The sequence below is a fragment of the Camelus ferus genome, chromosome 5 (genome assembly GCF_009834535.1).
Source record: "Camelus ferus isolate YT-003-E chromosome 5, BCGSAC_Cfer_1.0, whole genome shotgun sequence".
NCBI classification, from domain to species: Eukaryota; Metazoa; Chordata; class Mammalia; order Artiodactyla; family Camelidae; genus Camelus; species Camelus ferus.
The window spans coordinates 46,043,134-46,071,129 of record NC_045700.1 but is presented as its reverse complement, the minus strand read 5'-3'; the positions used below and the strand labels follow the sequence as shown (position 1 = coordinate 46,071,129).

General features: G+C 40.5%; 2 protein-coding genes and 1 long non-coding RNA gene across 5 annotated transcripts in view; 1 reads left to right on the top strand and 2 right to left on the bottom strand.

Annotated features, from left to right (window-relative positions):
* PDK1 (pyruvate dehydrogenase kinase 1) overlaps positions 1–10,111 on the bottom strand; it is a 30,704-nt gene extending 20,593 nt beyond the window's left edge. The window contains exons 1-7 of one of the 2 annotated variants that reach the window (XM_032479707.1): positions 9,743–10,005; positions 7,774–7,915; positions 5,609–5,680; positions 3,410–3,594; positions 2,998–3,093; positions 1,900–1,977; positions 371–447 (exon numbers count right to left, since the gene is read on the bottom strand). In XM_032479707.1, the coding sequence (XP_032335598.1) occupies positions 371–447; positions 1,900–1,977; positions 2,998–3,093; positions 3,410–3,594; positions 5,609–5,680; positions 7,774–7,915; positions 9,743–9,944 (852 nt within the window). In that variant the 5' untranslated portion in view covers positions 9,945–10,005. Of the gene's footprint in view, positions 1–370; positions 448–1,899; positions 1,978–2,997; positions 3,094–3,409; positions 3,595–5,608; positions 5,681–7,773; positions 7,916–9,742 lie in introns of both variants that reach the window. The other variant, XM_032479708.1, reaches the window with a different exon arrangement.
* Positions 10,112–10,219: 108 nt separating this feature from the next.
* Positions 10,220–24,715, top strand: LOC106730216. The gene is made up of 3 exons (XR_001366654.2): positions 10,220–10,687; positions 21,241–21,464; positions 22,190–24,715. It is a non-coding gene; the product is annotated as an uncharacterized LOC106730216 (long non-coding RNA).
* The window catches only part of ITGA6 (integrin subunit alpha 6), a 76,395-nt gene continuing 72,627 nt past the window's right edge, over positions 24,229–27,996 (bottom strand). Inside the window, exon 25 of one of the 2 annotated variants that reach the window (XM_032479692.1) lies at positions 24,229–26,444. In XM_032479692.1, coding sequence (XP_032335583.1) covers positions 26,283–26,444 — 162 coding nt within the window. In that variant the 3' untranslated portion in view covers positions 24,229–26,282. The remainder of the gene's footprint in view (positions 26,445–27,996) is intronic. The other variant, XM_032479693.1, reaches the window with a different exon arrangement.

Sequence of the window (27,996 nt, the reverse complement as noted above, 5' to 3'; positions counted from 1 at the left end):
TAGTGTGCTACCATTGTACTGGACACTTAGTATGTTATTCTCAATTTTCATAATAACCTGGATAGGATTATCCTCATTTTACAGAGGAGGAAACTGAGGCATGACTTGCCTAAGGTCACACACATGTTAAGTGGCAGAACTGGAATTCAAACCCAGGTCTTTCTGACTCCCAGGTCTGAGCTGACCACTACACTGAGGGGCCCATCAGTGTTGACAAAAAGCTGATTTCCAGCATTGTGGCATGACACTGAACATGAAATGATACACTTTCATGAAACTGAGGAAAGCCTGGTAGCGTATTTAACTTACAGAGCAGATTCCTAACCTCAGGAAAGGACTGATAAAGGTGATGTAATACTATTTTACAAACCTTGAAAAGTTCAAACATCATGTGATAGAGATGGGATGGTACATAAACCACTTGTATTGGCTGTCCTGGTGATTTTGCTACAGAGCAGAAGAGAAAAATATGAAAGTACAGAGAGATGTGCTTAGAGCATTTTTAAGAATATATTGTGTGGTGATGAAAAGAAAACATTTACTATGGAGGACAGTACTAGCTGGGGGAGAAGGGCCGCAACAGTCCTCTACTGTATCAGTGTTTGAACTTCACGCTCACACAGATTTATAACTGCCTGTGGCAACATGAGCCCTGCAGTCACTCTTATAATCCTGCAAAATAATCTACCAACCCATCTTCCCATTCTTTTCTATGACACTGAGACTGTTTAAAGGACATTCGGTCTTAAGTCTGGAATCTTACTTTCCAAAAAGAAGTGTTATTATCTATAAATTCCATGGTCCAACTCACGTACATACATCCTTTCTTTAAAAAGTCATTTTTTAAATGTTTCACCCAGGTGGAATGTGTTATTTTAGGCATTTCTATGGATATAGATCCAAATAAAAACTTTGAGCTAGCATCAATTTATCAAGGGGATACTAATTCTACATTCAAACATTTAATTGGAGCCCAGGTAGGGACAGAGGGCAGATGATGAGTAAAGCAGAACTTTCAGTAAAGGAGTAAGACTCATCATACCTTAGAATTCTAATCCAGCCCATAAACTGGATTCTCCACTGAATAAACTGTCCCTTGGAAACATGGATGGGACATCTGGAAACTGCCCACAGCAACTTAGGTTCCCAAACTATCACTTGTGCATTATGGGCCAGAAGACTGAATATGGCTTCAGAAAAACACCAGGCAATTCCACTGCCCTGCCACTCAGTATAAGCCTATGTAATTTTAATCTTCTTTAAGGGTCATTTTAACTTAAGAGATGCTTTCCCCACCACCAAACTACCCTACCTCTAGGAAACACAGGGAGGGAGACTCAGCAATCGCCTTCCAAGGCATCTAAATCTCTTTGGTCCAAAAGGCACTAGTCAGGGTAAAAAGAAGACCATCAGAGATAAACAGATTCCCCAGTAGATAAGCATCCTTCTTTCCTCTTTTATATCTCCAGTCTTTTCACTTCCTCGACAATAAAAAATGGTTTACAACTCAGGAAGTAGACATCTTAGAGGGCAAACCTTACACCACTGAAGTGCATATAAAAGTCAAATGTAATTTTCTTGTCATCAATTTTTTCTATGACTAACCAGAAAATCAAAAATAAGCAAAGAATCAGTATTAAATCCATTAAAAATAAAGAAAATAGGGAATAAAAAGCAAAAATGTCTTTTAGGAAGAATCTAACTAAATTAAAAAATATATATGTACACATATACACATATATACATCTTTTTTAACACTATTTGCTCTCCCTCAGCTTTTATATCCAATGAAGAAGTTGATGAGAAGTCCTTTTATAATAAAACAAATCTAAGTTCTTCTTATCATTGCTTCTCAGGTAATCACAACACTAATCATTGAGGAAAAGACAACAGGCTTACCATTTAGTTCTTCAAGTTCTAGTTCGGGAGAGTTAATATAATACAAATCACACAGACGCCTAGCATTTTCATAGCCATCTAGTGTGAATCAAAACAAAAAAAGCATTAAATAAATTTACCTCTGCTTCATGCATTAAGATGGCAATAGTATAGACAAATGAAATTTTTAAAACTTTCTATAGAAGAAAATACACTTCAGTAATCTTAGTTCGGGGAAGGTCTTTTTAAGTATGACAAGACAAAGCCTAAATGCCATAAAGGAAGAATGACAGATACAATTACAAAAAAATTGTAACATCTGTATGGGAAAAGACACAATTAACAAAGTAAAAAGAGAAACAGCAGGCTGAAGAAACTATTTACAGCACATACAACAAAAATTTAGAGTTGGTAAGGGTTTAGGGAACAGCCACTCTCATTCACCATTTGATACATTTTTGGAGGTATCAAAATTTTAAATGCATTTTAAGTATTTTAAATTCTAGGAATCTTGCCTTCTAAAATACTAGCAAAAGTCAGCCCATATCTAAGGATGTTTGTTCACTGCAGTATTGCTGGTAACAGAAAAGATGAAACAACCTAAACATGCATCGACAGGAGGGTGAACTAACACGTCCTGATACATCCGTGACAGCCATTCAGAGAACCTGGCATATATCTACATGTGCTGAACATGCTACAGTGTTTATAAACTTATAGAAAGATACACACAGAGTGCCCCGTCTTCCAAAAACAACAATGTAAGACCAACAATTATGTATGTGTATGAGTACACATCGTATAAACAGAAAAAAGTTTGGAAAGAAGCAAATCAAACTATTATGAATTACAACTCCAGGCACAGGGAACAGAAAGGGAGGAGGAGGAACATTTTGAGGTAAAACATAACATCACCACACTTTGCCTAATAAAGCATTGTATCAACAAAACATTCACCCTATACAGAGTGCACAATTACCATTATGAAGTTATTTTCAAGCCCATACATTCACTCCTACTATTCTATCTCATGATATAAATCGTTTTAACAGGAAGAAATAACACTCAACAATTTTGATTTCTGCATCTTTTCTGACAGGAGAAATGTTAAGTATTTACCTTTAATAACTTCAACCACGTTGCAGTTCGGATTTATGCTTCCAATGTGCTTTCGATGAGACAGGCTTCCTTTCCCTTTTCCACCAAATAATAAAGCTATCAACAAAAAACATGCAAACAAATAAAACAAGCTGAAATACTTAATGCCCTTGTCCAGATTTAAATACTGCTTCTCTAACTGGCACCAAACCGCAGAACAAGAATTTTCATTACACATAAACATGGTATTTTACATAATGTTAAACATAAAAATTCAATTAAAAAATTTCCTCTGTATGGCAGTCTATTTTTCTTAATACACACACAAAAAAAGTAAAATTAAATGTTCTCCCTAAAGGGAAGTTTTCTAAATAAATTTAAAATATACCAACACATCTTATTTAGCTTCTTCTCTTGACTTCCAGACACTTACAGTGCTGATTGAGTAACATTCTAATTGAAATGCGACTCATGTAGAAACGATCCAAAAAGTACTGAACATTCTGGCTGGTGACGGGATCCACCCCGAAGTTCTCCTTGTATTCAATCACACCTTGGGCCATGGTGGGAATCACGTCATTGTGTCGGTTCCTGATCCGTATCACAGTATCTGTAAAGCTAAACAAACCTGTCTGTCAAAATGGCCAAATATTTTGACAAGTGAACATAATACTAAAATCTAAGTTTAGTCAACTATACATGGCAAGAAATCCCTAATTCAGTAAAAGGAGCATCAGTACATGTTTTCTTACACTCAATGAAATATATTTCAGATCATAAAATACACAGAATCTATGAAGATGTTAAGAAATTCCAAAATGAAATTTCTGAAACTCAAGTTATTTTCTTGTAACTCCTAAAAGTAAAGCTGCTACAAGATACAATCCTACAGATGATAAGGTGTTTTTTTTAAACCATTATTAACTAAGGTTATCTGAGAACTGACTATGAGGATGGTATTCCAGGGACATTTAGTGTAAGACAAGACAGAGCACTTGCTTCTAGGGAACACACACTCTGTAAGGAATGAAGATGAATGAGCCAATAAAGGCTGTCTGTTTTGGAACTATTCCCTAGGTTCAAAGACAAAAAGGGCCACTGAGAACAGAAAAGAAGAAAACAATTCTAATCCCATTCATCTTATGAGTTTAAAAAAATAGGAGAGGAAAACTGAACTGTTGTGTTAAAAGAAAAATTTTCAAGCCATCCAGCTTTCTCACTTCTGGCATTTGGAAGACATTATTCATGATTAATTTAAAGAACTAAATAAAATTGGAAAGAAGTCTTAGTTATGAATTAACAAAATCCATCTTGTAACACACCCATCGGAATTTACACTTCCGAACGAGTGCTTTCCCGTTCAAAGGCATCTTCTGGAGTATTATTAATCTATTCCAGTGATGCTCTCACTGCTCAAAACATTTTGGGAATTCCTAGCTTGTAATCAGTTTCAAAACCAAACTGTTTACCCAAAATACAAACAACAAAACTCAAAAACAACAAACAACTCATCATTTCTAGTCACTCCTTAATTGTTTATTTCACATCTCTCTCTCTTTTGTCAAAACCAAAAACAGTATTTTTCTGCCTGGCAGTTCACCTTATTTTTAAAATTCAGCTTTGGATGACTGTTTTCAGAAGGTTCTAGAGCATAATGTATACTTTTAGGACTGAGTGCGTCCAAATCCTGGTCCTATAATTTGCTATCTATGTGACCTTTTTGCCATCTTAAGTTACTTAACCTCTCTGTGCACAGATAGTATTATCTCAGTAGTTACTTTAAAGATTAAATGACATCATTTGTGTAAACTGTGCACAGTAAATTTTTGACGTTATTTTACCAAAATCAGGTTTAAAAAGTGAAATGTTGCTATCCCCTTTCAAGAGAGTCAAAAAAAAAAAAAAAAGTATATTAGACCAGGAGGACAACAAAAGAGGTAGGTTTTAAGTTCTGAGCAACATTCATTGGAATAAGCAGGTACCTTACCTTAGGGGACTACTGGGATTACTGGTCCTGCTGTATTGATTATTAAATAGGTCCTATTACTTATACTGTCTTACAGACCACAAGTTATAAAATGGAGACCCACAGATATGTTTTTGTAGGATTTCAGTGTTAAAAATTTAATTAGTTTCCCATCTTTCAAAACTGGGGGATTTTTACATTAAGAATCTAGACTGGTGGCTGTTCTCAAACACACACACAAATCGGACGATCTGGGCGGCGCTCTGCATGATCATGGAGCCGAGATGGCTGTCCTTCAGAAGCATGCGCTCTCCAGGTTAAGAGTCCTCACCAGTCCCCTATCATCCAAGCGGCACTGAGGCCACATCTAGTTTTCCACTGATACTCACACTGTAATTGTGTCTTTCTTTACACTAGAGTTAGAAGGAACATAAAACCTTTCTCATGCCCAGCCCAATTTACAAATTTATGTACGTGCCTCACCTGTATGGGCTGCTGGAGGCACATATGCTGCCATATGTTCCAAAGCAGTGGGAAACTAAAAGTTAATCAGTTTCCCTAAAGTGACCCAATAGCAGGTTTAAGTTTAATACATTTATATTTTTGATATGATGTTCAAAGAGTGCAAAACTTGTGCTCAGAACAGGGTTAAAACAGTGTACTTACTCATAAACAGTTTTAGCATCTTCAGCGCTTTTGTCCTTAAATTCAAGAAGCTCCTGAAGACTCTGGATATACCTAAAATGCAAATCAACAGGGTACATCTGTTCTTTTACATTTTGAAAGTTCAGTATGGTGAAAATGCTCAAAAAAGTATTTTCAACATTTCTTAACTTAAATTAACTTTTAATAAATTATGGTTGAAGCAGGATTTTTATACCCATTCACATTCAAGCAAAGTGCCTGGCATTAAGCAGCAGAAGGCACATGTTTTCTCCTAAAAACAGGTTAAGTCTGATTTGAGAATTTCAAGATTTCCTACTTCTTTTTTTTCTTTTTTGTTCTATATTCTAAAACAGCTTTTAAGTTTCTTAAAATTACCACTGTACATTACAGTACAAATACTGACTGTCAGAAGAACTAAGTCTGTCACTAATAACCATGTGATCTTGGGCAAATGGCTTAATTTGTCTTAGTCTCAGTAAAATGTGGAGGCCAATCTACTTAAATGTCTGTGCTTTAAAACCTTAATTTTAGATGTTTATATCCAATCAACAAATATTTATTGAAAGCCCACAATCTAACACATGGTCCTTTTAAACAGAACTGAACAAAAACACAAAAGTCATGAAAGTGTAGGTTTTTAATTTACCTAACAATTCAACGGAGCAAATCACCTGGTAAAGGAGGGAAATGAGGAAAGCCAAATGACCCTCTCAAGGTCACATCACTGGGCAGTGCAGGCCCAGAGTCAAAACACATCAGCTCGTTCAGTGACCTTCGGAAGTGTAAGGTCTGCTCTGACTAGTCTGTTGGCACTTGATTTACAACTGCCCTAACTTAGCAGGCATGCGGGGCAGTGAAAGTTCCCTAAAAATCTGCAAATCCACATGTGGGTTTGGAAAGCTGTTCCCAGCAAGCAATATGCCTACTGCATGTCAACACACTCCAAAGTCAGGTGATTCTGATGTCTACTGTTTTGTTTTAACCCTTATTTCGCCCTTCATTAGCAAGAATAATTATGCTCTTTATTCAAGAGATACATCAATACCTACAATGTGTTAGGCACAGATAAGGTTTCAAAATGCAGCTCAGACTTACTCATATTCTATTTTTAATGAGGAATTAAAAAAAAAACAGGAATAAGCTTCCACAGAAAATTATATGTTTTCCTTACATCAGAATTCCTGAACAAATGCCTCTTACTTAAACCATGTTTCTAACTGTTCCATTCCTGGACTAAATAGCATCTGATTATCATTTATGTGGCAGTCATACTCTTTCAGTTATTATAAAAAAAATTGATGTTAGATCAGCTTCTCCTACAAATTATAATGCCAACAAAAGGAAAGCTTACAGTCTCCATGAATCATAATTGGGAATGTCTTGAAGATAAATTTTTCCATTTAAGACTGAACTCTGGCAAACTCTTTCGTTTGAAATGTTAGTGCTTAAGAGAATAATGTTTTTAATAAGATTAACAAGAAAAGCTGTATCCAGGTGGCCATATATGTGTGCACACCTTTAATACCTCTACTGTCATTTTTTGGAAGAGAGGTCAGTTTCTACACAATTTCAGTAACTTCTAATTGTTTTAAAATGGTAAAACAAAGATTTTAACTTCTGTGATTTATAAACATATACTTCAAGAAAATATAATCAGTACACTTTTTAATATATTTCATCAATCTGACTACAGCATAGTGTAGTAGACACAAACAATTCTAGGTCTGAATCCCAGCTCCACCATAAGTGGTAATGCCTTATGCAAAGGACTTGACCTGTAGGTGCCAGTTTACTCACCTGGAAAAATGGAGATGATAATGCCTACTGGGCAGGGTTATTGAAGGGATTAAACGTAATGTATATAAACCACTAGCTATCAACAAACAGAAGGTATTTTTATTACACTATATAACATCCCTACAGATTTAATAACACAAATCTTAAATATAATGTCTGTATTTCTGTGCAGGTGATTGTTTTTTTCAAAGCCAAAAAGTGGTACAGTCCAGGATTCAGGAGACAAGCCCAGACAAACCCAAAGAAAGGAGGAGGAATGCTGCTACTACCTTAAGATTCCACTGAAGAGTTAAAAAAAGTACTTGCTTTAACTTGAGGTAAAGTCTACAACTCTATCAAAATTACAAACACAAGACAGAGAATCTTACCAGCTTTGTACCAACTGAACTGATGGCGTCCTGAGAAGATTATCTGGAAGAAGACTTATTTCTTTCATGATATTTGCCAACCTAACAGGCAACTCTTGCCGCAGAAACATAAATGAGGTCTTTTCACAAGCATTCACAGATCCTGAAACCAAACACAGTGGGAACAGCAGTTAAGTGGAAGCCATGAGGCAGGGAGAAACACAGAGGGAGTTATTTGGCAAGTTGCAGCATCACCATAATAACAGGGCAAGGAAGAGGAGTCAAGGGACAAGACAGCACAGTCTCTAGGGTTGTGAGGCATTCTGAACAACCCTCCAGTTCCTGACCTTCCAACCACGCTATAAAGCAGCAATGTCTCCCTTACTTACATCTCGTCTTAGAACAAAGACAACCTAAGCAAGTCTGAGCAAGGCACAGAATTCAATTCACATAGGACGTGTGAAAGCCTATCCCGTATCACCTGGTGCTGCTGTCATTTAAAAAATCTGTTTCCTAATTCTAAATTTATGAGATGTGAATATCTGTCTAAGAAATAGCAGAAATTCTGACATGTTCATGGGAAGTTTCACTGATGCCATATCACAGAACCACTATACTAATCGCCAGAAACAAAGAGCATATGGAGAGGAGGCGTTCAGGCAACAGAAAGTAAAAAATGCCAACACCTGTTTAGCAACCATCTTCAAGCTTCTCCCCAGCTGGTCCTTATTCAATTGTCTGACTCCTGGAAAGCAACCTGCTCCTTCCTCCACTCCTATCTCAAAATGCTAAGCAGAATAGCTGCAGGATGTCCTTTGGCAAGCAGTTCCATTTAAAGTTAAACAAAAAGTCATATTATTTCAGTAATGCATTTTAAACTCACTAATTTAATCTTGCTGTTTTAGCAAGCGACAACCTTAGCAAAAATTAGATTGTCAATTGTACAGGAATTATGCTTTTAAAAAAGACCCATTTTCTTGTGAAAGTTTAATGGCATACTTGTCAACACAGCCAAATTCACCCCTTATTCACACTAGAATCATTTTAAAGTAAAAACGAAAACCAAGAGCTTTGAGCCAAGCAAAATTGCTACTGTAAACCACAAGTTTAAGATCAAGTGCCCAAACATGCTGCTATCTTTCAAGCCACCACTGATCCGTTAGTGACCTAATAGCACTCACAATGCAGAAGATAACTCTTGTCTACTCAAAATTTTGGCTTTACTAGTTCTCCCTTTTCCCCTTAGCGCCCCCATTTGAGAAGTCGAAGTTAAATGCCTGATTTTGCAATTCCTCTGCATCCTTTCTAGAGAAAACCAGGAAGCACCTATCTGAGGAAGAGGAAAGTGGTTACTCACTTCTACAGAGGTAAAATGTAGTACACCCCACAGCATCTGGTACTCATGCACTTTACACGTGCTCCAGACTTATTATTTGTTGTTGACGAAATGAATGTGCCGTTGGTGGAAACCCTCTTAAGGCAGTGGCAAGGAAAAATTCTATTGATACACTGGGCCTGTTGTAACCTGCTTCCCCTATAGCACGCCACTTTCATGCAATCATCACATACAAAACCTAGCATTTATCATCACTCTGCAGAATCTGAGTCTGATTGTGGGAGATGTCCCGCACGCTTGCCTCTCACGCGAGCTGGGCTCAGCCGAAAGCGCCTGGCTGCGAGCGCGGATGTGCACACGTGCGCCGAAAGGCGGGGGGTCATTTGCCCTCGGGCCCCGTGGTTTGTTTCTCAACAATACACGGTATTGAAAAAAAAAAAAAAAAGGCACATGGCCCCGGTTATTTAACCGGCCCGCGGCGCCTGCACCTGAGCTCAAGGACCGGTCCGCAAGGGAGGAAGGCAGCACCTAAGGAGCTGGGGGAAAGACGTTGAGGTGGGGGGCGCGCCGGCGACGAGAGAGCGCCCGCGCGGGCCGGGCCCGGCCGGGGTCAGCGGCCGCAGCTCGAAGGCCGGAGGCCCGGGCCGCACTCACCGAAGTCCAGGAACTGCTTCATGGAGAGAGGGGATGGCGAGAAGCGCGCGTAGAAGTCCACTTGGCCCGGAACGCCGCGTTCTGGCGCCGGGCCGGAGCCCGAGTCCGAGGTGAGGCTACGGCTGGCGCCTGGGCGGGCGGAGCGCAGCCTGGGGCCCGGGCCGGCCGAGGCGGCTCCGCGCAGCAGCCGCGCCAGCCTCATGCCGAGCCCCGCCGGAGGAGCCGGAGCCCCGGGCACCAGGTAGCCGCTCCGCGGCTCGGCCGGGTGGTACGTGAGGGACGTGGCGGCCTCGGGGGCGGGGAGCCGCTGTCACAGCCGCGGCCACCGCCCCCCTCGCCGGAGCCTGGCCCCCCGCGCTACTGGGCGGGGCCTGGAGATGGAGGGAGGCGGGGGGAGGCGGGGGGAGGCGGGGAGCGCGCGCGGGACCGCCCCCGGGCTAAAGTCCGGCCCCCTGTGCCGGGGGGCGGGGTCGGGAGAGCGGGAGGGCGGGGTGCACTCGGCGGCCGGGCCGCGGGGCGCCCCTCGGGTCCTCTGCCAGTCCCGGGCGCCAGGCTCGAGGGCCTGCAGGCGGCCGACGCGCCCTAGGCCGCTATGACCCACTCACGGTGTGGTTCGCCCCACTCCCAGGCCCTTTGGGAACAAATCCCACCTTCTGCTTCCTGTGCCCTCCCAGGCTCAGCCGAAAGGTTCAAGGACAGGGCCGCGATCCGCTTCCAGGCACCAAAGAGTCCTCCTGTGAGCGTTTTCCAGAAACTTTCGTCTGTGATGCAAGCCCACACTTTACAGAGGAAGACCCAGAGAGATTCAGGAGCCGACCCTTGCCAAACAGTGGCACCTGAGTGGTACCATGGTGAACACTGCGGAGTGTGGCCCTAAATAATATCACAGTGACTGCAGTTCCAGGGGAAGAGAACTGGCAGCCCAACTTGTGGCCTTATCAACAGGTATGCTCAGCATGGGCAGCAGTGTGTTTAAAGGGTCCTTCTATGCCCTCTGCCCTTCTCTTTAACTGTCGACTTAATGTCACAGTTTGGTTGCTCCATCCTTTCCAGATTTCTAAATAGTGAGTATAAAGCTAGGGAATTTTTAATTTGGATTTAGTTCCATAGGCTTGCAAAGCCTGCAGTCTACAATGAAAATCACCACTGTCCCTTCTCTCCACTATTACTTCCCCATATACCCACCCCCAGTGCCTTGGTATGTCTTAGACGCAACAAAATTACTTGTCTATGGGTGTGCAGTTTATCAATTTTAAAAAGTATTTTATTACATATTAATAATAATAATAATAATAATAATAATAAATATACATCAGAGTTCCTGGTATAGAATAACAATTCATTTCTTCATGGTGGTCAGGTCTTGGATTGTATAAAAATATGATACATATGAAAAATGAGATGAGAATCTCTTTTTAGGATGTGTTAGTGTTACCGAAGGAGATTCGTTTGCCCAGTGCACAGCAAGCCAAATGCTGAGACGTTGAAGTTTGCAGCCAAGTGAGGGAAAGGAAGAACAAATGTTAAGCCCACCTCCCCTAAGGCAAGGGGCTTGGGATATTTATGGGAGAAAGAAGCAGGGAGGCCTGATGCCTGGGGAAAGGTGGCTGGAGGTAAGAAAAAGGTGGAGTAATTGGCATTCTGCACAGGCACACTGTGCTATATGCTTCTTCTTGGGATGCATGTTCAGAAAAAGGCAGGGTTAGTATAATCTGAGGGTGGAGTTTTTGACCTTCTGTTGTCAAAAGGTCATCCATCCAGCACTCCAGCAGGTCCAGTGGAATGGTTGGTGGTCTCAACAAGTTGGAACTGGGCAAGACTAGCTCCATGTTCCTGAAGAACAACTTTGGCAACCGTTACCCTAGCGACCCATATCTCAGAGTGGTTGTCTATATGTTAAGGGAGTCTTATATTGTCTAAGCTATGTGAAGCTTGGAAGGTCTGCAGTTTGCAAGGACAATTTAGGCAAGTTTGATCAGTGAAGGCAGGTGACATGATATTATTTATTACGCAGGTTATAGTTTAGAGGATCTAACAGATGACTTCCTCAGTTTCATTAGTCCTGCAGGTTTGGCTTGAAGGAGAACACTGAACACCTGGGAACAAGTGTAGGTAGTTGAGGGGATGAGGTGGAAGCAGCATTTGAACATATTCTCCAAAAGTTGTGCCTCTAACAATTGTTTCAGATATCTGTTACCATGGTTGTTACAATTTTGGTAAAAATATCTTAGAGGAAGCAGTATGAACATAGGACTGTGAGACATGTATTGAAAGAGGTCAGAGGGTAATATCTCTTTTAGATGTCTGCTGCCCCACCAACCATCCTCTGTACTCTCCAAATGTGCCCTTCTTTCATCCATTCTATTAATACTTGCTGAATGCCTATTCTAAGAACCAGGTAGTGTTCTCGGTGGCTGGGACTAAAGCCACATGCAATTCAGAGAGGATCCCTTTCATAGATGCCTGCTATTACAAAGCATATTATGTAGGGTCCAACATGGTAGAAGAGTTTTACACATATCTTCAAATATTAGACAGTCTGCTCCTTAAAAGAAGGGTTAGGTTTGTTCTGAGTGGCCCAGACAGCAGATGAAGACTTGTGGGTGGAAACAATAGAGGGACAGACTTGACTTACACCTGCAGAAAATTTGGTTACAGCCCTTTGACTGTGAAGTAGGCATCCTTAGAGGAGGGGTGGGTTGTTGTCAATGATGGTCAGTTGGCGTCCAGAGGACAGACAGCCTTATAAGGATGGAGTGGGGAGGATTACTGGGAAGCAGTGCGGTGCTATGAAAAGAGCCTGGATTCTGGTGTCAAATCCTGGCTCTTTCATGCACTGAGTATTTGGTGTTGAGTGAGTTACTTAACCTCTCTGGGCCTCAGCCTTCTTCCCTAAAAGGGGGGGATAATATCTGTCTCACTGGGTGACTATGACAGAGAGAGTATAGCCATCTGTGTTAGCACAATGCCCGGGACATACTAAACACTCAGTAAATGGCATCTCTTTTTTAAAAAACATTACTGCTGGGTTTTTTTTTTTTTTAATTTCCTTATTAGGATCCTATCAGAACCACTCATACTCATGTATAGCCTGAAGCCAATTTTACCAAAAGTTTGGGAGAAGACAATTTAAACTTGAATATTAGACATCCTTAAAACAGTCCCTCAACTGTTTCCGACTCTTCTCCAGCCTCGGGTCACGTTAACTTCCTCCTTGTCCCCTTCTTTCCACATCACTCCCTGAGCTCTAAGCTCTTCTCACACTGTCAGGCAAAGTATTATTCGGCTTCCTCAGCCCCTATTTGCAACTCTGCCGCTTTCCACCTGAACCTGTCAAGGTCCTTGGCTGAACATTAACTTGTATGGAAGCACAAAGACCAGGCAGAGAGCTTGAGATTTACTGCATCAAGGTTTATTCACCCAGAAACCAACTCAACTCTTCTTTTCTCCAAAATATATTCACCAAGCTTCCACCCAATATACAGAGAATGAGTATATAAAAACACATATAAAATTGCATCACCTTTTTGCTTCTTGATTGAAGACTTAGGGTCCAGAAACTGGAGAGAAAATTAGATTTTTTTCAGGTACCTGTTAACATAATGGTTGTTAAGACTACGGTTAAAAAAAAAAAAATCTTAGAGGAAGCAGTATGAACATAAGACCATGAAATATGTGATCAAAGGGAGAAAGTGATCAAAGGGTGGTATCTCTTTTATATGAACTTTACTAACGGGCTATATTATTTAATTATGTACATAAAAGTATAATCCTAATGTAAAGCTCTATAAAAATCTTTATATATAGCAGACTTGGGCCAGATCTTCTAAATTCACTGACATTTTATAATTCATGTTGGGCTGATTTGACTGAAAATAATGGAAAAAGCAATAGGAAACAAACTAGACTATTTCACCCTGTCTCCTTTACCCTCTGGCTTCATGGGGCTCAGAGAACAAGAGGAAAGAAAAGTCATGATCGATTATTCCTCTGCCCCTTCCTCCCTGCCAGGCCATGCTTTGTGTCCCTCTTAAGTGTGGCCAGTGAGCCCTAGCGGTGGTACCAGTTTCCCTCTGCTGTTAATTGGGGTGCTTCATGATCCCCATCTCTTCATTCTGCCCACACCTCTGTAAATAGTGCCTTCAAACGCTCTTCAATTTCCCCTTTGAGTGCGCTACCATTTCCTGCCCCAGAATTCTGACTGATACTTTAGAAAGGTAACTTTCAAAAAAATAGTAAATTGTACCTTGACACATTATAGTTCATGCAACTATAAAATGAAAACTTCATCACATTGTATATTTTTAATACCTTACAAGTTTATCAATTATACCTCAATAAAGCTGAAAAAATTAAGTGACCATGCCAAAATTATAATTAAGACATTCATTAAATGAGGGAATCTGAAAAGATGTTACAACCAGTCCAAAGGAGAAGTCTAAAAATAGAAATACAGAAATGAATTTGAAAAGGGCTGTAAAACTGACTTTTTCCCTTTGGAACCTCCACCTGACAGAATGTATTTGCATGGATATAGGCAGGAATTATTTGCATTATCAGTTATCTACAATTTACACAGTTATAAATAGCTCAAATTTGGTGAATCAGAATCAGACACCCTAGAAAACTGTGCTCTAAACAATGCATTGTATTCCACTGAAGCATGATTTTTCCCTACCTGTGTTTGCCTTCTTTAAGGATCACTGTCATTCAAGTAATTACTTGTGCAGTCATGTGGAGGCCATCCTGTTCACCAGGATTTGTTTTAGGGAAAACATCGTATTTATCTGGAGTATGTACTTTGCTATGTTACTGGAGTTGAGAGAGGTCCCAGGGAAAGCTCACAGAACAGCCTTGAAGCTCAGAGAGGAATTCACTTCACAAATCTGAGGGGAAAGGAAGGTGGTGATTGCAAAGGCTGTTTTACAGTGAGGGTGCTCCCCGAACCCTCAGTAAAGCTCACTGAAAAAAGAAAAAGATTGTGGAGACTGGATCTTTTGTGTCTGTGCAAACTGGTGAAAAGGATAAATTTTGCGTAAGAATTGGGATAGCATTTGTACTTGGGCCTAGGGCAGTGGTCTGGTTGAAGGGGACCCTGAGGTCGCAAACTGCTAAGGATGTGGAACTCCGGACTTGGACAAACTGGAATTAGCCATTTGAGCTAAATCAGACAGGCATGACATCTGCTGACGTCTGAATTATACGTGCCATCAGCGAAGTTCAAGTTTTTCTTGTTTTAAAATTTTGTTGGGGTGGGAAGACCCACATTTCTAGTTTCACATCAATTTCCCTTTATTTCTTCCATTTCATTTCTTCTTAGGTTTCTAAGTGCCTACTTCTGGGGTTTGTTCATTCCGTAAATGTTTCTTTAGACATGCTGTGTGCTGGGAAGGTTCTGGGGATCCAGCAATGAACAAGACATCCAGGTCCCTGCTTTCATGGAACTTCCATTCTAAGGGGACAGATAATAAATATATAAGTTTATCTCAGAGTGCTACAAGCTATTAAGACAATAAAATAGAGTACTGTGATTGTGTGTGTGTGTGTGTGTGTGTGTGTGTGTGTGTGTGTGTTGTATGGAGGCTACTTTACAGTTGTCAGCAAGGATGACTCTGAGATTAGGACCTTCAGAGGCCCTGAGAGAAAAAGATGGTAATGTGACCCTTCCCATCACGATCCTCAAAAATCCCAACCCTCCCTACTCCAAGAAACGAAACAAAAAATCCCCAAGCTTGTTGGCCTTCATTCATGCATAATTCAGCACAAAAGTCATTAGGTGAGACTTTGGATTATGGTTGTTATCATTCGTTCAAAGCACATAGCTGGCCTATGGTCCCCTCCACTTGCAGATAGCCACAGGCAAGGCACAGTGCACAGCCTCAGATGCTAGTCTTTTGTTTCCTGGGCACTGTGCTGTCCACCTAGCCCCTCCTCCACTCTCAGGAGGCCAACTGAAGTGAAAGGCTTTGCCGAAAGGTCCTTTTCCATTTTCATCACCTGCTGAGGTGCCCTCACTGTCTGTCAGGAAACTGTAACTGAAGATGCCTTTAAAAGTTCGGAGCAAGTCATCTCCTCTTCAGAGCAATGTGAGTTGCCATATTTCGTTGATGCTTAGACCTTTTTTCTTTCACATTTTAACAGCTCACAAACCAGTAGACTCTTACAATTCCTGTCCAAACAGGTGTTGACATTGTGTTTGATCATCAAAACTGCAGACTGGGTGTGGGCTGTCTGGAAGAAAATCCGGAATAGTGGCCGGCTCTCTGAAATGCTGCATCACAATACTGTTTTTTGGAAACCGCATTTACTATGTCTGAGTAAAAGGTTAATTTGAAAGATTCTTTATATTTGTAAACATAAAGAAGTATAGAAGTTCTTGGAGAATCTTCACCAATTTGTTTCACTTACATTTTCCTATTATTATATGCATAAGGAATAAAATGATTAAAATCTGTCTAAAAATATCTACAAGCCCTTAATAAAATTTCAAGGGCCAAGAAAGCATTACAATTAGCAACCTTTTAAAATTCTTACTAGTTTGTAAAAAATGGCGCCTCTTACAATTTGATGGTGTCTTAGGATGAAATTTGGTTTAACTGTTTCTGTCTGGTATATAAATGCTCCATGGAGTTTTCAACTTTGTCAGAAACACATTAAGTTGACTAAGATTTTAGGTAGTGAAGGAAAACAGCCACCTCGTCAGAGTTGTACTCCCTTCCACCCTTGACTCAAGCTGGGTAGCTCCTGCCTGAGCTCCTCACTTTCATGGGCCTGTGCTAAAAGCAGCAAGCAGCAGCCAACATACATCAACAGTCTTTCCTTCCTTTTCTCCTGGGTGAGGATATAGTCTGCCTCCCAAGAATCACAGATGATGGTGTTATTAAATATTTTGCATAGAATAACAGGGAACACAGCTTTCCAGTCTGTAACATTTGCCTTCTTTTGGCCTGTGTCCAAACATTTCTATTGAGCTGATGCCACATGGCTGTGCCTAGGTACAACTACAGTGGGGAGACGTCTTTTGTTCTGGGTAGTCCAGTTGGCCCTCTGTATCTGGGAGTTCCACGTTGGCGGAATCAACCAACCTCGGATAGGTAATATTTGGAGGGAAAAAATTCCAGGAAGTTTCAAAAAGCAAAACTTGAATGTCCTGGGCTGGCAACTATTTACATAGCATTTACACTGTATTTATATGTATTTACGTAGAATTTACATTGTTAGGTATAAGTAATGTATAGATTATCTGAGCATACCGGAGGATGTACCTAGGTTATATGCAGACACTACCCCATTTTATATAAGGGACTTGAGCATCCTGGATTTTGTATCCTTGCGGATCCTGGAACCAATCCCCTTGCTCATACTGAGGAACGACTCTGTATCCGTCCAGCTAACATTCGTATTATGGTAAAAGGAGCGAAGGGACATTGGGAGACAACTCATTATCTCTAATGCAGCTGGTCATTGGAATTGTTGAGATCACCTGGGGAGGTTATAGGAAGCCAGAGACAATCCCTCAAGGCAGAAGTACTTAAGGGATGACCAACAGTAGGAAAAGTGCTTTCAAAAATGAGGGGGCATTCAATACATTAAATATTCTCCAGCAGTCAAATAAAATGAGAACTGAGAAGTATGCTTTAGACTGAATAACCAAAAGGTTGGTGGTAGAAATGACTTCATGAGAACAGTGATGAGGAAGTAGTGATGATAGCTGTAAATAAATATAGTCGTTGGGAAGGACCACTGTGGAGCTGAATGGGTTTTTTAATATATTTTACAATGGGAAAGTCTTGAGAATTTCTAAATGCTGGAGGTGAGCAACTTAAGAAGCAAGCTGGATGTAAAGAAGAGGGAGAGGTTAAGTGCCTGAGCAGGGTCCTGGAGGACTGGAAGGGTTGCCTTAAAGGGGAGGAGGGACACATCTCTGATGGACATGCATTGTCAGTGTGTTTAAGAACGTGTGGAGTTGATGTGGGCAGACTGGGCTGGAATCAAGGCTCCACCGCTTTCTAAATGTTTAACCTTGGCTAGGTTGCTCACTCTTACCAATGATTATGGCCATTTCTCTCACTGAGCATTTTCTGTGGGACAGGCACTAACCAATGAAGTACTTACTTTTACAGAGAATGCTGAGGCTGTGTAGGCTAGTGGAGAGAGCATTTGTGTTGAAGTAAATCAGACCAGGGCTCAAATCTAGGCAGGAAATTGAGAAAATCATTATATGATAACTTACATTTTTTGGTGAAGCAGGAGGTAGAGAATGCTTGAAGCCAAGGGGAAAGGTGGGAGCAACTCACTGGTTAAACCATCTAAGGAAAGGAAATTCAGAATGTCTTCTTTTGATAATCCTTTTAGAGATGCATTAGGGTTGACGGATTTTACTTTTGTATTAGGCAGGACTCTTGCAGACTCAAGTACAGAAAACCCAGTTCAAACTTACTTAAATAAAAGACTGTTTTGTTTCAAGTCACTGAAAAAATTCCTCAAGTGGTAGACCCAAAGCATCAGAGTTTGTCTGCCTCCTCTTCCTCTGTTCTTCCTCCCCATATTTCAGCTCTGCTTTTGTTGGTGTAGACTTCACAAGCTTCACAAGGCTGACTCTTTCTGTTATTTTAGAGACCGACAGAGTAGCAGCAGGCTTTAATCCCAGACGGGCAAAATCTCAGTAGTGAGGCCCTCATCACTCTAGAAGAATACCAGATTTACTCTGGCCAGGCTGGGGCCACATTTCCATCTGTGTAAAATGGAATTAGGTGTGGAGAGGTGGTTCACACATATACACACACTCATACCCACCCAACATCATGGGCTAAGTTGGGAGAAGAAAGGATCCCTGAGGGATACAGCAGATCCTTTCACCTGAAGAAGGGATGCTGGGCAGATAAAAACAACACAAATTCATTATCTATTTCCACGTTCTGCAGACTGGTAATGTGTTTTATGAATCACCGTTATTTAATGAACACATTCAAATCATGAAATGTCATTCTCTCACAGAATAATGATTCTTCACATTTTTCTCTTTTTATTCCTTTCATTTCTTGATTAAGTCAGATAATGTACATACACATTTCCACCTTCTTTTAGAGATTTAGAAAAAGAAACAAGATTCACCTTGATGTGGCATACATCTTGGAGAATCAAGTTGATCTTAAAAGTAGTAAAAGTATTCTGAATCCAGCATTAGCTGGAGGAAGGCAGCTACATCCTCTCTACCTATTTTCTCTTTTAATTTCCTAGATCTTTTAGCATTTTCTTTGGGTGAGTGGCCTTATCAGTCAGGGTTCAGGGCATAAAATAGAAACCACTCTGGGTATTACTGGTGTGAAGGGATTTAATTCAGGAAATTACATGTATACAAAATAGTTTAAAGGGATGCTAGGCTGGGCCTCTGAGGATAATTTCTAAAACACTAACCCACTTGGGGGGTGGTCTCTGGAAATTGAGGTGAAGACAGCTACTTGTAGCTGCAAACCAAGGTCAGGAAAAGGAGACAAGAGACCACCACCAGTTAACCCTTTCTGATACTCAACTTGAACTTGAGGTCTCCGTGACCATGCCTGCTAGTAGAAACACCCACTGAGTCCACGTTGCAGATCTCAAATGAGGTACCTAATTCATAGACTCTAATTCACATGTGAAACCCCTAGCTGCAAGGGAGTCTGGAAAAGTATTTTTAGATTTCCAGTCCTTCTAACTAGAAGAAGGATGGAATAGAGGTTGAACAAGCCAATCCTTAGTTATCTACCACAATGGCTTAGGCATTTTACTAATTTATTTTGTTTTCTGGCAGGAGCAGTTGGGTTGTTTGTGGTGGCAACAGGCAAAGAGAAACTGAAGAACTGTTGCTGCTTGATTAAGGAAATGTCAGATTGCAAAAACTTAATTCTTAGGGTTAGCCTGAACCTTATTTCAGTCTTTTTGTTTTGTTACTGTAGAGAAGTCACTGTCACTGGACCAAGGTATCACTGCTTCTGTGGGTCAGCTACCAGAACTGGCATGTGGCTCCCCATTCAGTGGTAATGGGACTCACCATAATGGGATTTTGTGTCTAGCAGGGCAGGTAACTTGAAGGCATGGCCCGTAAGAGTTGCCTAAACTAATGTCAAGACAGTGAAAGCTATAGACTCAGATATAACAAAGACTATTACGTGCCCCTGCTGCTCTTTATCCACAAGTTTGAGGATGTCAGGGATTGAAAATTGTATAAACATGAGTACACTGGTGTCTGCTTCCTAGAGGCCTAGGTTATAATCCTGCTTGTTCCATATACCATTTTACAGATGAGGAAATTAAACCATTAGGGGTGAGTAAGCTTCCCCAAGATCACACAAGTAGGAAGTGGCAGAGAAGTGACTTGAACCTGGAAGGAAGACCCACTCCATAGACTCTTGTTTCCAAGTGTAATTCATGGACCAGCAGCATTGCAGCACCTGGAGCTTGTTAGAAATGCGACTCTCAGGCTTCTTCCCAGACTGCCCGAATCAGAACCTGCAGCTTAACAAGGCTGCCAGGTGAGCCTCAGGCGTGTTAGCGTGAGGAGGATGCTCTCACCCACTTCCAAACCAGGGTGCTTTCCTCAGTTTGGCAAGTGCCTTAGAACTTGGAGTTCTGTCAGCAATTTGATGACACCTTGGAATCAGACCCCTGCAGTGGTTTGGGGAAAAGTGCTTATTTTTTTATTTGACTTTAGTAGGTCTTTCAGTCAGTGTATTGTGACACGTGGGAGGGAGAAATGGGAGTTTTCAAACTACTCCTGTGACAAACTCTGCTCTAATATACATGCTGTAACTCAAGCACGAGATGGGCTCTGAGCATTTCCCCTTCTGCACAGCAGGAAAGGTGTAAGCAACAAAACTACAACGTGCCTTCTTCCCATTACAGGAAACCAAAGACTTAATAGTGTATGGAAAGAACTAAGAAAGGGTTCAGAAAAAGAATCCTCTTTTTACACTCTTCCATTTCAGGGAAAAAAAAAAAAAAGAAGAGTCAGTACATAGCAATGTCAAGATGCCAACATATTGAAACTTTGTGTATGTGTTCCAGCACCAACTCTCATTACGGTCATTAGTATTAAGGGTTTGAAACAGTTTAACATAAAAGTAAGATTAATCTTTTTGTACAAAATGACCTATGTTGATGAGCAGTTTAAATTTAAGACTTAGGCTCACGTTATTTTTTAGTTAAGGGTACTTAGACTTGCAGATTGCAGCTATAAGAGGTAAATCATAGGGTGTGATAGATCTTGAAAAGTAAGGAGACGAAAAGTCAGTGATAGTTAAAATAAACTGTTTCCCCATCTGTGAAATGAGGAAGTAGAACTAGATTTCCATGCCTGCTTCCTATTTTACCATTTTAAGATTCTACATAACAAGTGTGATTATAAAAATAGCTAACAATGAGCATTTTCCGACCAACTCATTTACTCTTTATAAGAACCTATGAGATGTGACAGGCATGTACCTATGAGGTACTAATATCAATCTCACTTTCCACAGGAAGAACCTGGGGTGCAGACATGTCAGTCACTCACCAGTGTTGTATTCCAAGAGGTGCAGCTAATTCACACCCTGGCAGTCTGACTCCAGCCTCACTCCTGCACATCCTGTTCAGCTGCCTCCTTCTTGTGGCAAAATGCTGCTAGCTTCTACGCTCTTGTTACTGGGGCAGTGGAAGCATCACAAGCAGAGATGAGGCATTTCCAGAGGACAGAACCCTTTCTGTAAGTATTCAGGCCATCCAATGACCTCTGAAGCAGTTCTAAATCTTAGCTGCCCTTAGTCATCTGGGGAGTCTTAAACAGCACTGATGCCTGGGTCCCACCCTCAGATATTCTGATAGTCAGTCTGACATGTGGTCTGGGCATTGGAACTTTTAAAAAATGCTCCTTAGGAATTCAAATAGGCAGCCCAGATTGAGAACAACTACTTCAAAATTTCTGGAAATGGGACTGGTTCTAGAGGCAAGATCTATCCACATAGGACAGGGCACTGACCTCATATGTAAACCATTGATATCTTAACGCAAGATTTTTAATCTGCTACTTACACAGAGTACAATTACCTCTGTTTGTCAGTACCAGAGGTGGTTTTGGGTTAGCTTCCTATAAAAGGTCAGAGCTAGTGTCTTATTTGTATGTGTGTCCCCAGAGCCTAGTAACATCCCTAGAAATTTTATTTCCAGTTGGGAAAAAAAAAAAAAGGCTGAAACCACATCTAAGTATCTCTATGTTACAACAGCAGGATCTTAACAGGACTCTCCCTTAAATCTATCCACTGACCATGGTTGAACTGAATACTTATCTGCTAGGCTCTGAGACAAAGAAGCACACGCCGTCCCTGTAGTTTGAAATTTCTTGTGGATGTTCTAGAAGAATGATTAACGTGTGAGAAATTTTATCTGACCTCTGCTAACATGGCCTGTCTCTGCCTGTTTCCATGACCCCAGCACAGGCAGCCTGACGGAGAGATGCTGCAGGGTCAGGGCAGAGAAGACGGAGGGCCTTCAGCTCTGCTGACTGCTACAAAGACCACAGTCGTCTCCTTCACTCCAGTGTAGCCTTCAACCATTCCCTGGTTAGTTTTGCCCTTTGTGGCGCCCGGTCCACCCTTGCGCTGTGCTGGACCAGTGTTCTCACTCTAATCTGTGTTTTACAGTTCACTTCTCCTTAGAGGATTTAACCATGAACCCCTTTGCAACCTCCCTCCTAGATGGGTCTGTTGGTAACATCTCTGCAGACGTGGCCTCAGCCACCAGTACACACAGCACTCTCACATTCTGACAGCTGGATCAGAGTCAGCAAAACCTGAAGGTACAAGAGAGAAAGGAAACACTTACTTGCCATTTGACCATAATCAGGAACTACTGGAGGCGCAGATAGATGCCCCCAGGTTCTTTGCAGTAGCCACTCTTTTGAAATCATTCTGAAGTTCATTTTCTCCATTTCTTTCTTTGAAGCGCGCCTTCTCCTCAGTGTAAGTGGTTGGACAACAATAGTGGCTGGACCCATCTTTTGGTCTTGAGGAGCTGCCTTTAATCATTTACTTTATGCTACCCATGCTGATAAAGAACTCTTCCACATTCCTGTTTTCTCAGCCCTGAGGATGTGCTTTTGTGGAAGCCAGCCACCTACAGCAGGCATTTCACGCTTTTCCTCTTTTAAAACAACAGTCTGTCAGCCCCAGACTGTCTTCCCACATTGTCCTCCTGTGGGTCAGTGCACTAGACAGAGATCAGCTTCTCACTGAAGTGTTTTCATTTAGGGGAGAAGGCTCAAGCTTATCCTTACTTCCCTGGTCTGGACAATTTAAAGAATTCCCCACCTACATCTACCCCACATTCTAGAATATTCTCGAGCACAAGGGCATAAGCCATGACTGTGCATGACCGGTTGTGAGGCTGTGGCAAGTAATCTGCAACCAACAATGACATGTCAGTGTTTGCGATGGATCCAAGGATATCCCCGTAATCACACCCCTATCACGCCTGGCATCCCTGTATTTTTTGAGAGGGCGAGAGAGGAGAACTGCAGGAGTCGTACACATCACCGTCATGACCTCCAGCCAAGGTCATTTACGCCACAGCGCTGCCCAAACCACAGTGACTGACACTCTTAATGGTTATCTTGATTATAGCTTATTGCAGTGATTTAAACTGGATAAACCCATTTGTGACTAATAAAGGTTCACAACCACTGGCCTGTCATTTTAAAAGTGCCAATCACTCATTTCCTTGTGTGGTGACACCTATCTGATCTTCAAAGAACTAAAAAGGCTACGATTTAATTTGTAATACCAAGTACAACGGAAAACAATTACCTAATAGACTGGACAGATAATACACTTTAGAATGGCCGTTTATTCATGCCAGGGTATGCTATATTGTCTGGGCACTATATACATGCCTTATACTTATTAAATTATGATAATCCAGTTAGAGAAGTTCTATAAAACTCCTTAAATTTAAATAGAATCCATTGGTGAAGAAAGTATTTTCTGACCTGTCAATTCTGCCTAATCAGTCCTTGGTGATCAGTATAACGATGCATGTCACAGCTGGGCTGCGTTACATCACAGGTGTGTTCTAAGGAGGCAACTTAGCCACAGAACCTGCATTCTTCATGCCGTGGTACCATTGCTAAATGATACCCTATCCTTCATGAGCATAATAAGCTTTTTGAAGTAGGTGAATCAATGCATATAGACATCTCCCAATTTGTAGGTATCTTGCACAAACTATCTTTAAGTTTGTTTTCTTTTGAAAATATTTTCAACTGAACAGTAGAGCCAAAAGGGGAAAATCTCATCAACCATATTTACATTGCACTTTGGGGGCATGCACTAATCTTTGGCTGATCTGAGATTATTCTTAGTGTATCGATTAAATTAAAACATCAAAAACTTTATAGTTTAGCTTGCAATAAAAAGAAAGGCAATGAAGGTTATTTATAATTTCACATATACCATGCTGTGTTACTAAGCAATAAACACTTTCATAAAAAAATTTATTTCACACTTTTATACAAATATCCACAGGTATTTTCTAATCAGGAAATAATTTTACAATGCTAGTTAGTATAAAAATGTATCAAATGCAAACAGACCAGTGACTTGACTTGAGATGACATTTTTAACAATTACAAATTTAAACACCACTACATTCTTGTTTCTTTTGTTGTTGAACCACCCTTGCACCCCCACCCACCTCCCCTTTTCAGGACATTCGTTTTTACAACAAAGGTCTATAAACACTTTTAAAATACCAGCTTCTCGGCCACCTAGAAAGCCAGTGCATTAGGTTCCAAATTACCTAAGCAAGAAACTGAGATTTTAAACACTGTTATGACCTGTTTTAGAGAAATTTCTGTAAACAAAATATCACGTGTAAAACTATTTTTGTTAATGAAAATTCCAAACAGAAAATTACAACTAGAATAATGTCCTTAGCATCTTAAGGGCATAAGATTTCAGAAAAGAAAAAAGAAAATTAAAACTCCAAAGCAACAATGGCACACATAGCTGTATTTTGTTCTTTTGAAAGATTCTGAGATGCTGCTCACACTATAGCGAAACAAATTAGCACCTGTTTGCTGCCCCCCATATAACTTAACATTTTGAAGTGCAGTAATTTTTAAAAATTTAGCTTTCATACTACTCAGTCTCTATTGAATGTATATAATAGTATCTTCCTTGTCCCTCCCCTTCATTTTTAAAACTAAAAAACAATTTAAAGTTCTTGGTAGAGTAGTCCCAAAGTCTTTGGGGGGATATAGGCAGGGAAGGAAACAAAGCAAAAAACAGAACATCGACTCACTGATTAAATGATTCCAATAACACTGAAAAACATAAAAGCCACGATGTTCTGATTTTTGGTATCAGGATTCAGTAGTCTGACGCTGGATCGGTTGGATCCACCATAGGCACTCACCATTTCTTTCAAGTCCTGAATATACAGTATTTGCAGCAGTGACTAAACTGCAGTGAAGTTCAACAAACAAACCCATTATTTCCAAGAGTTCCTGAAAGTTATAGCATCCAATTCAGAAACATCACACAGGGTTCTAAACTAAAAAATATCCAATGTCTGATAAAAATTAAACATTTTACAGTTAAATCCTATTTCTTGAATGTTTTGGGCTTGGGGGGGGTGAGGGCTGTCATGAAGGGAGATGTTTTAATAACTTAAACTTATCTGTCAAGTATAACAACTCTCTGGTACATTTATAAAGAACTATTATTTTCTTTTTGCAGTAAATAATTCAGGTCCAGCCAATGACCTCTCATGTTCTAATTCTGATTGCTTAATCCAACCTGAAGGGTCAACTGGACAATCTTTGGCCTGTTAGTCAATAACAAAATAGTTGGTAAAAAAAAGAAAAATAAATACCATATACAAATAAGTATAACTAGCATTCAAATCTGTTACACCTGTGTGTTTTAGTGAAAGGGGGATGAAACGTGTATGTATTTGGCGTGAGCGGGATTCACACAACTAGGAAATGGGAAAAGATGGCAGGATGGGAATCACCTTCTATTGCACATTTAATTTACGAGGGCACTTTAAGAGGAACACAGCCACCCTGATCGCATAGTCTTGTGATGCAGGACAGGTAACTTACAGGTTCTCCAGTCCCATGAGGAGAACGTTTGCAGAGGCGGTGCCGAGGTCGGGACGGTCACTCTGTTGGTGTGGTGACTGTGGTGCCTTCTTCCAGCTACACTATTGGGAGGGTGTTGTGGGCATGCAACTGGGCAGGCCCTTCCCCAGCACAAAGTAAGTCAGCCACACCAAAAACAAAGGCAACCCAGAACATTAAATTAAGGCAGTTAAAGAAAAATCCATTCTAACAGCTTTAAATTTGGCTGTGCCAAATAGGAGCCTCAGCTATGTAACCACGTCCGCAGTTAGCACTGTAGGCTCGTATTGTGTGTTGTCTGTCTGAAATCAATGTTCAGGTATTGAACAGGCTTCTAAATCCACCTGAATTTCTGAGTTGGGGTGGGGGAAACAGTTTGGGTACTGTGAAGCTTGTCTGGCCCCCCTACGAGTAGCTTTCATTTTCATTCCACCTTGTGATCCACTGTTTTTTTTCAAGGTTATCGTTATATTTTTCATCTTTGATCTCTCGCTCCTCTTTCCGGATCCTTACAGCATGGTATCGGGGAACGCTATCATCGTACCTAGAGCGTTTAAAGAATCCACACTGGAGAAGGGGGAAAAAGAAACAGAAACAATTAAATAACTCCAAGAAAAGCAGGTCCACCAGATGGGCACGCCTAAGCTTTCTGTTCAGCTATGCCTATCTTTGGACTTAGACAAAGAATAAAAGACACGGTTTTCTTTTAAGAAGGAATTAATAGGTCAAAAAGAAATGATAACAGCCAGCGGGAATAAACGGAACAGTACAGCTGTAAGACTGGAAGAAAAGTCCCCTTTTCCATCTTGTCTTTACATTTTATAACAACGTAAGCTACCTTCAACAGTGGAAAGGTTTATGAAATAGTGCCTCCTTTTTTAATAATCACAATACTATGTGTAAAAGATCTAATTTTCAGACTGTTAGAACATCATGTTAATTTAAAGGACAAAATTTTTCAAGGCCATAAGCCAAAGATTATTTCATGCCCCTCTTCCACTAACAAAATGGAAATCAGGTCACAAATATTTTACAAATTACTGTTTGAACAGGTCAGTGTTCAGGGGTGTCAATTTAAGAATCCTCCCTCCTCTGAGGCTCCAGTACACATCTCTCAATAGCTAGAGGGTAATTTATACTGCCTGGATTTCCAGTTGTGCTTCCAAATTAAGCTGTTTCATTAATCATGTAGTAACTGTGTTCTGCAATAAAATCAATCATGCAAAGAATCTGAGGAAAGTTATCACTAGATTAAATTTCAGAGCATTCCCTAATTTTTTTTTTTTGCAAAAGGTGAGGCAACATGTACATTTAAATTAATGAATATATATTTTATTAGTCTTTACAAAAATTCAGTCTGATCCAAATAGATTTATATTGAGAACATATCTGTAAATTTTAAAATCAGACTGAATTTTTTAAATGAATAAAATATATGTGTTTTTTAAAAGATGTGTTTTTAATTTGAAACTGTGCATAGAAAGTGGATGAGCAAGATACTTAGAATGGTTGATTAATGTCAGAACATTTATTGTGAATGGTTTTATGAACCTGTCATGGGGCAAAATAAAATTATGTACATAGTTATCACTAAATCAATAGGAAAAATGGAGCAAGAATTTTTACTCTGAGGCCTTAGTTCTATTCTCTGCAAAAAAGCCAAAACACCTATCTATTACAAATGTGGCTCTTGCCCCATTTAAACAAAGAAGGAAATCAAGGGTGACATATAAAACTGGAATGGAAATGTTGGGATTCATCATGACAGTGCCATGGGGAGGGATTACAGGAGTAATTCTATCCCCTTGTGCCCACAGAAATGGAAAAACGAATCGCTGCCAATTCCCATTTCCATGGATTTACAAATAAAAGGAGCCAAACACGAACTTAAACTCAACTGAGACCCAGGGTTGAAAAAATCTCCAGGAACATGAAACAAGATCAAACTCCATTACAACATATTGAAATAAAAACTGTCCACAGCATTTTTATATTAGAAGTTTGTATACTGAAGGCCACATTGGCAAAGAACCATCTTCTGAAGCTGGTCATAATGTCCATCATGCCAGTAGTTATAGTCTGTTGTAATGGTCTTTGACCTGTAGTAGATAACGCAGGG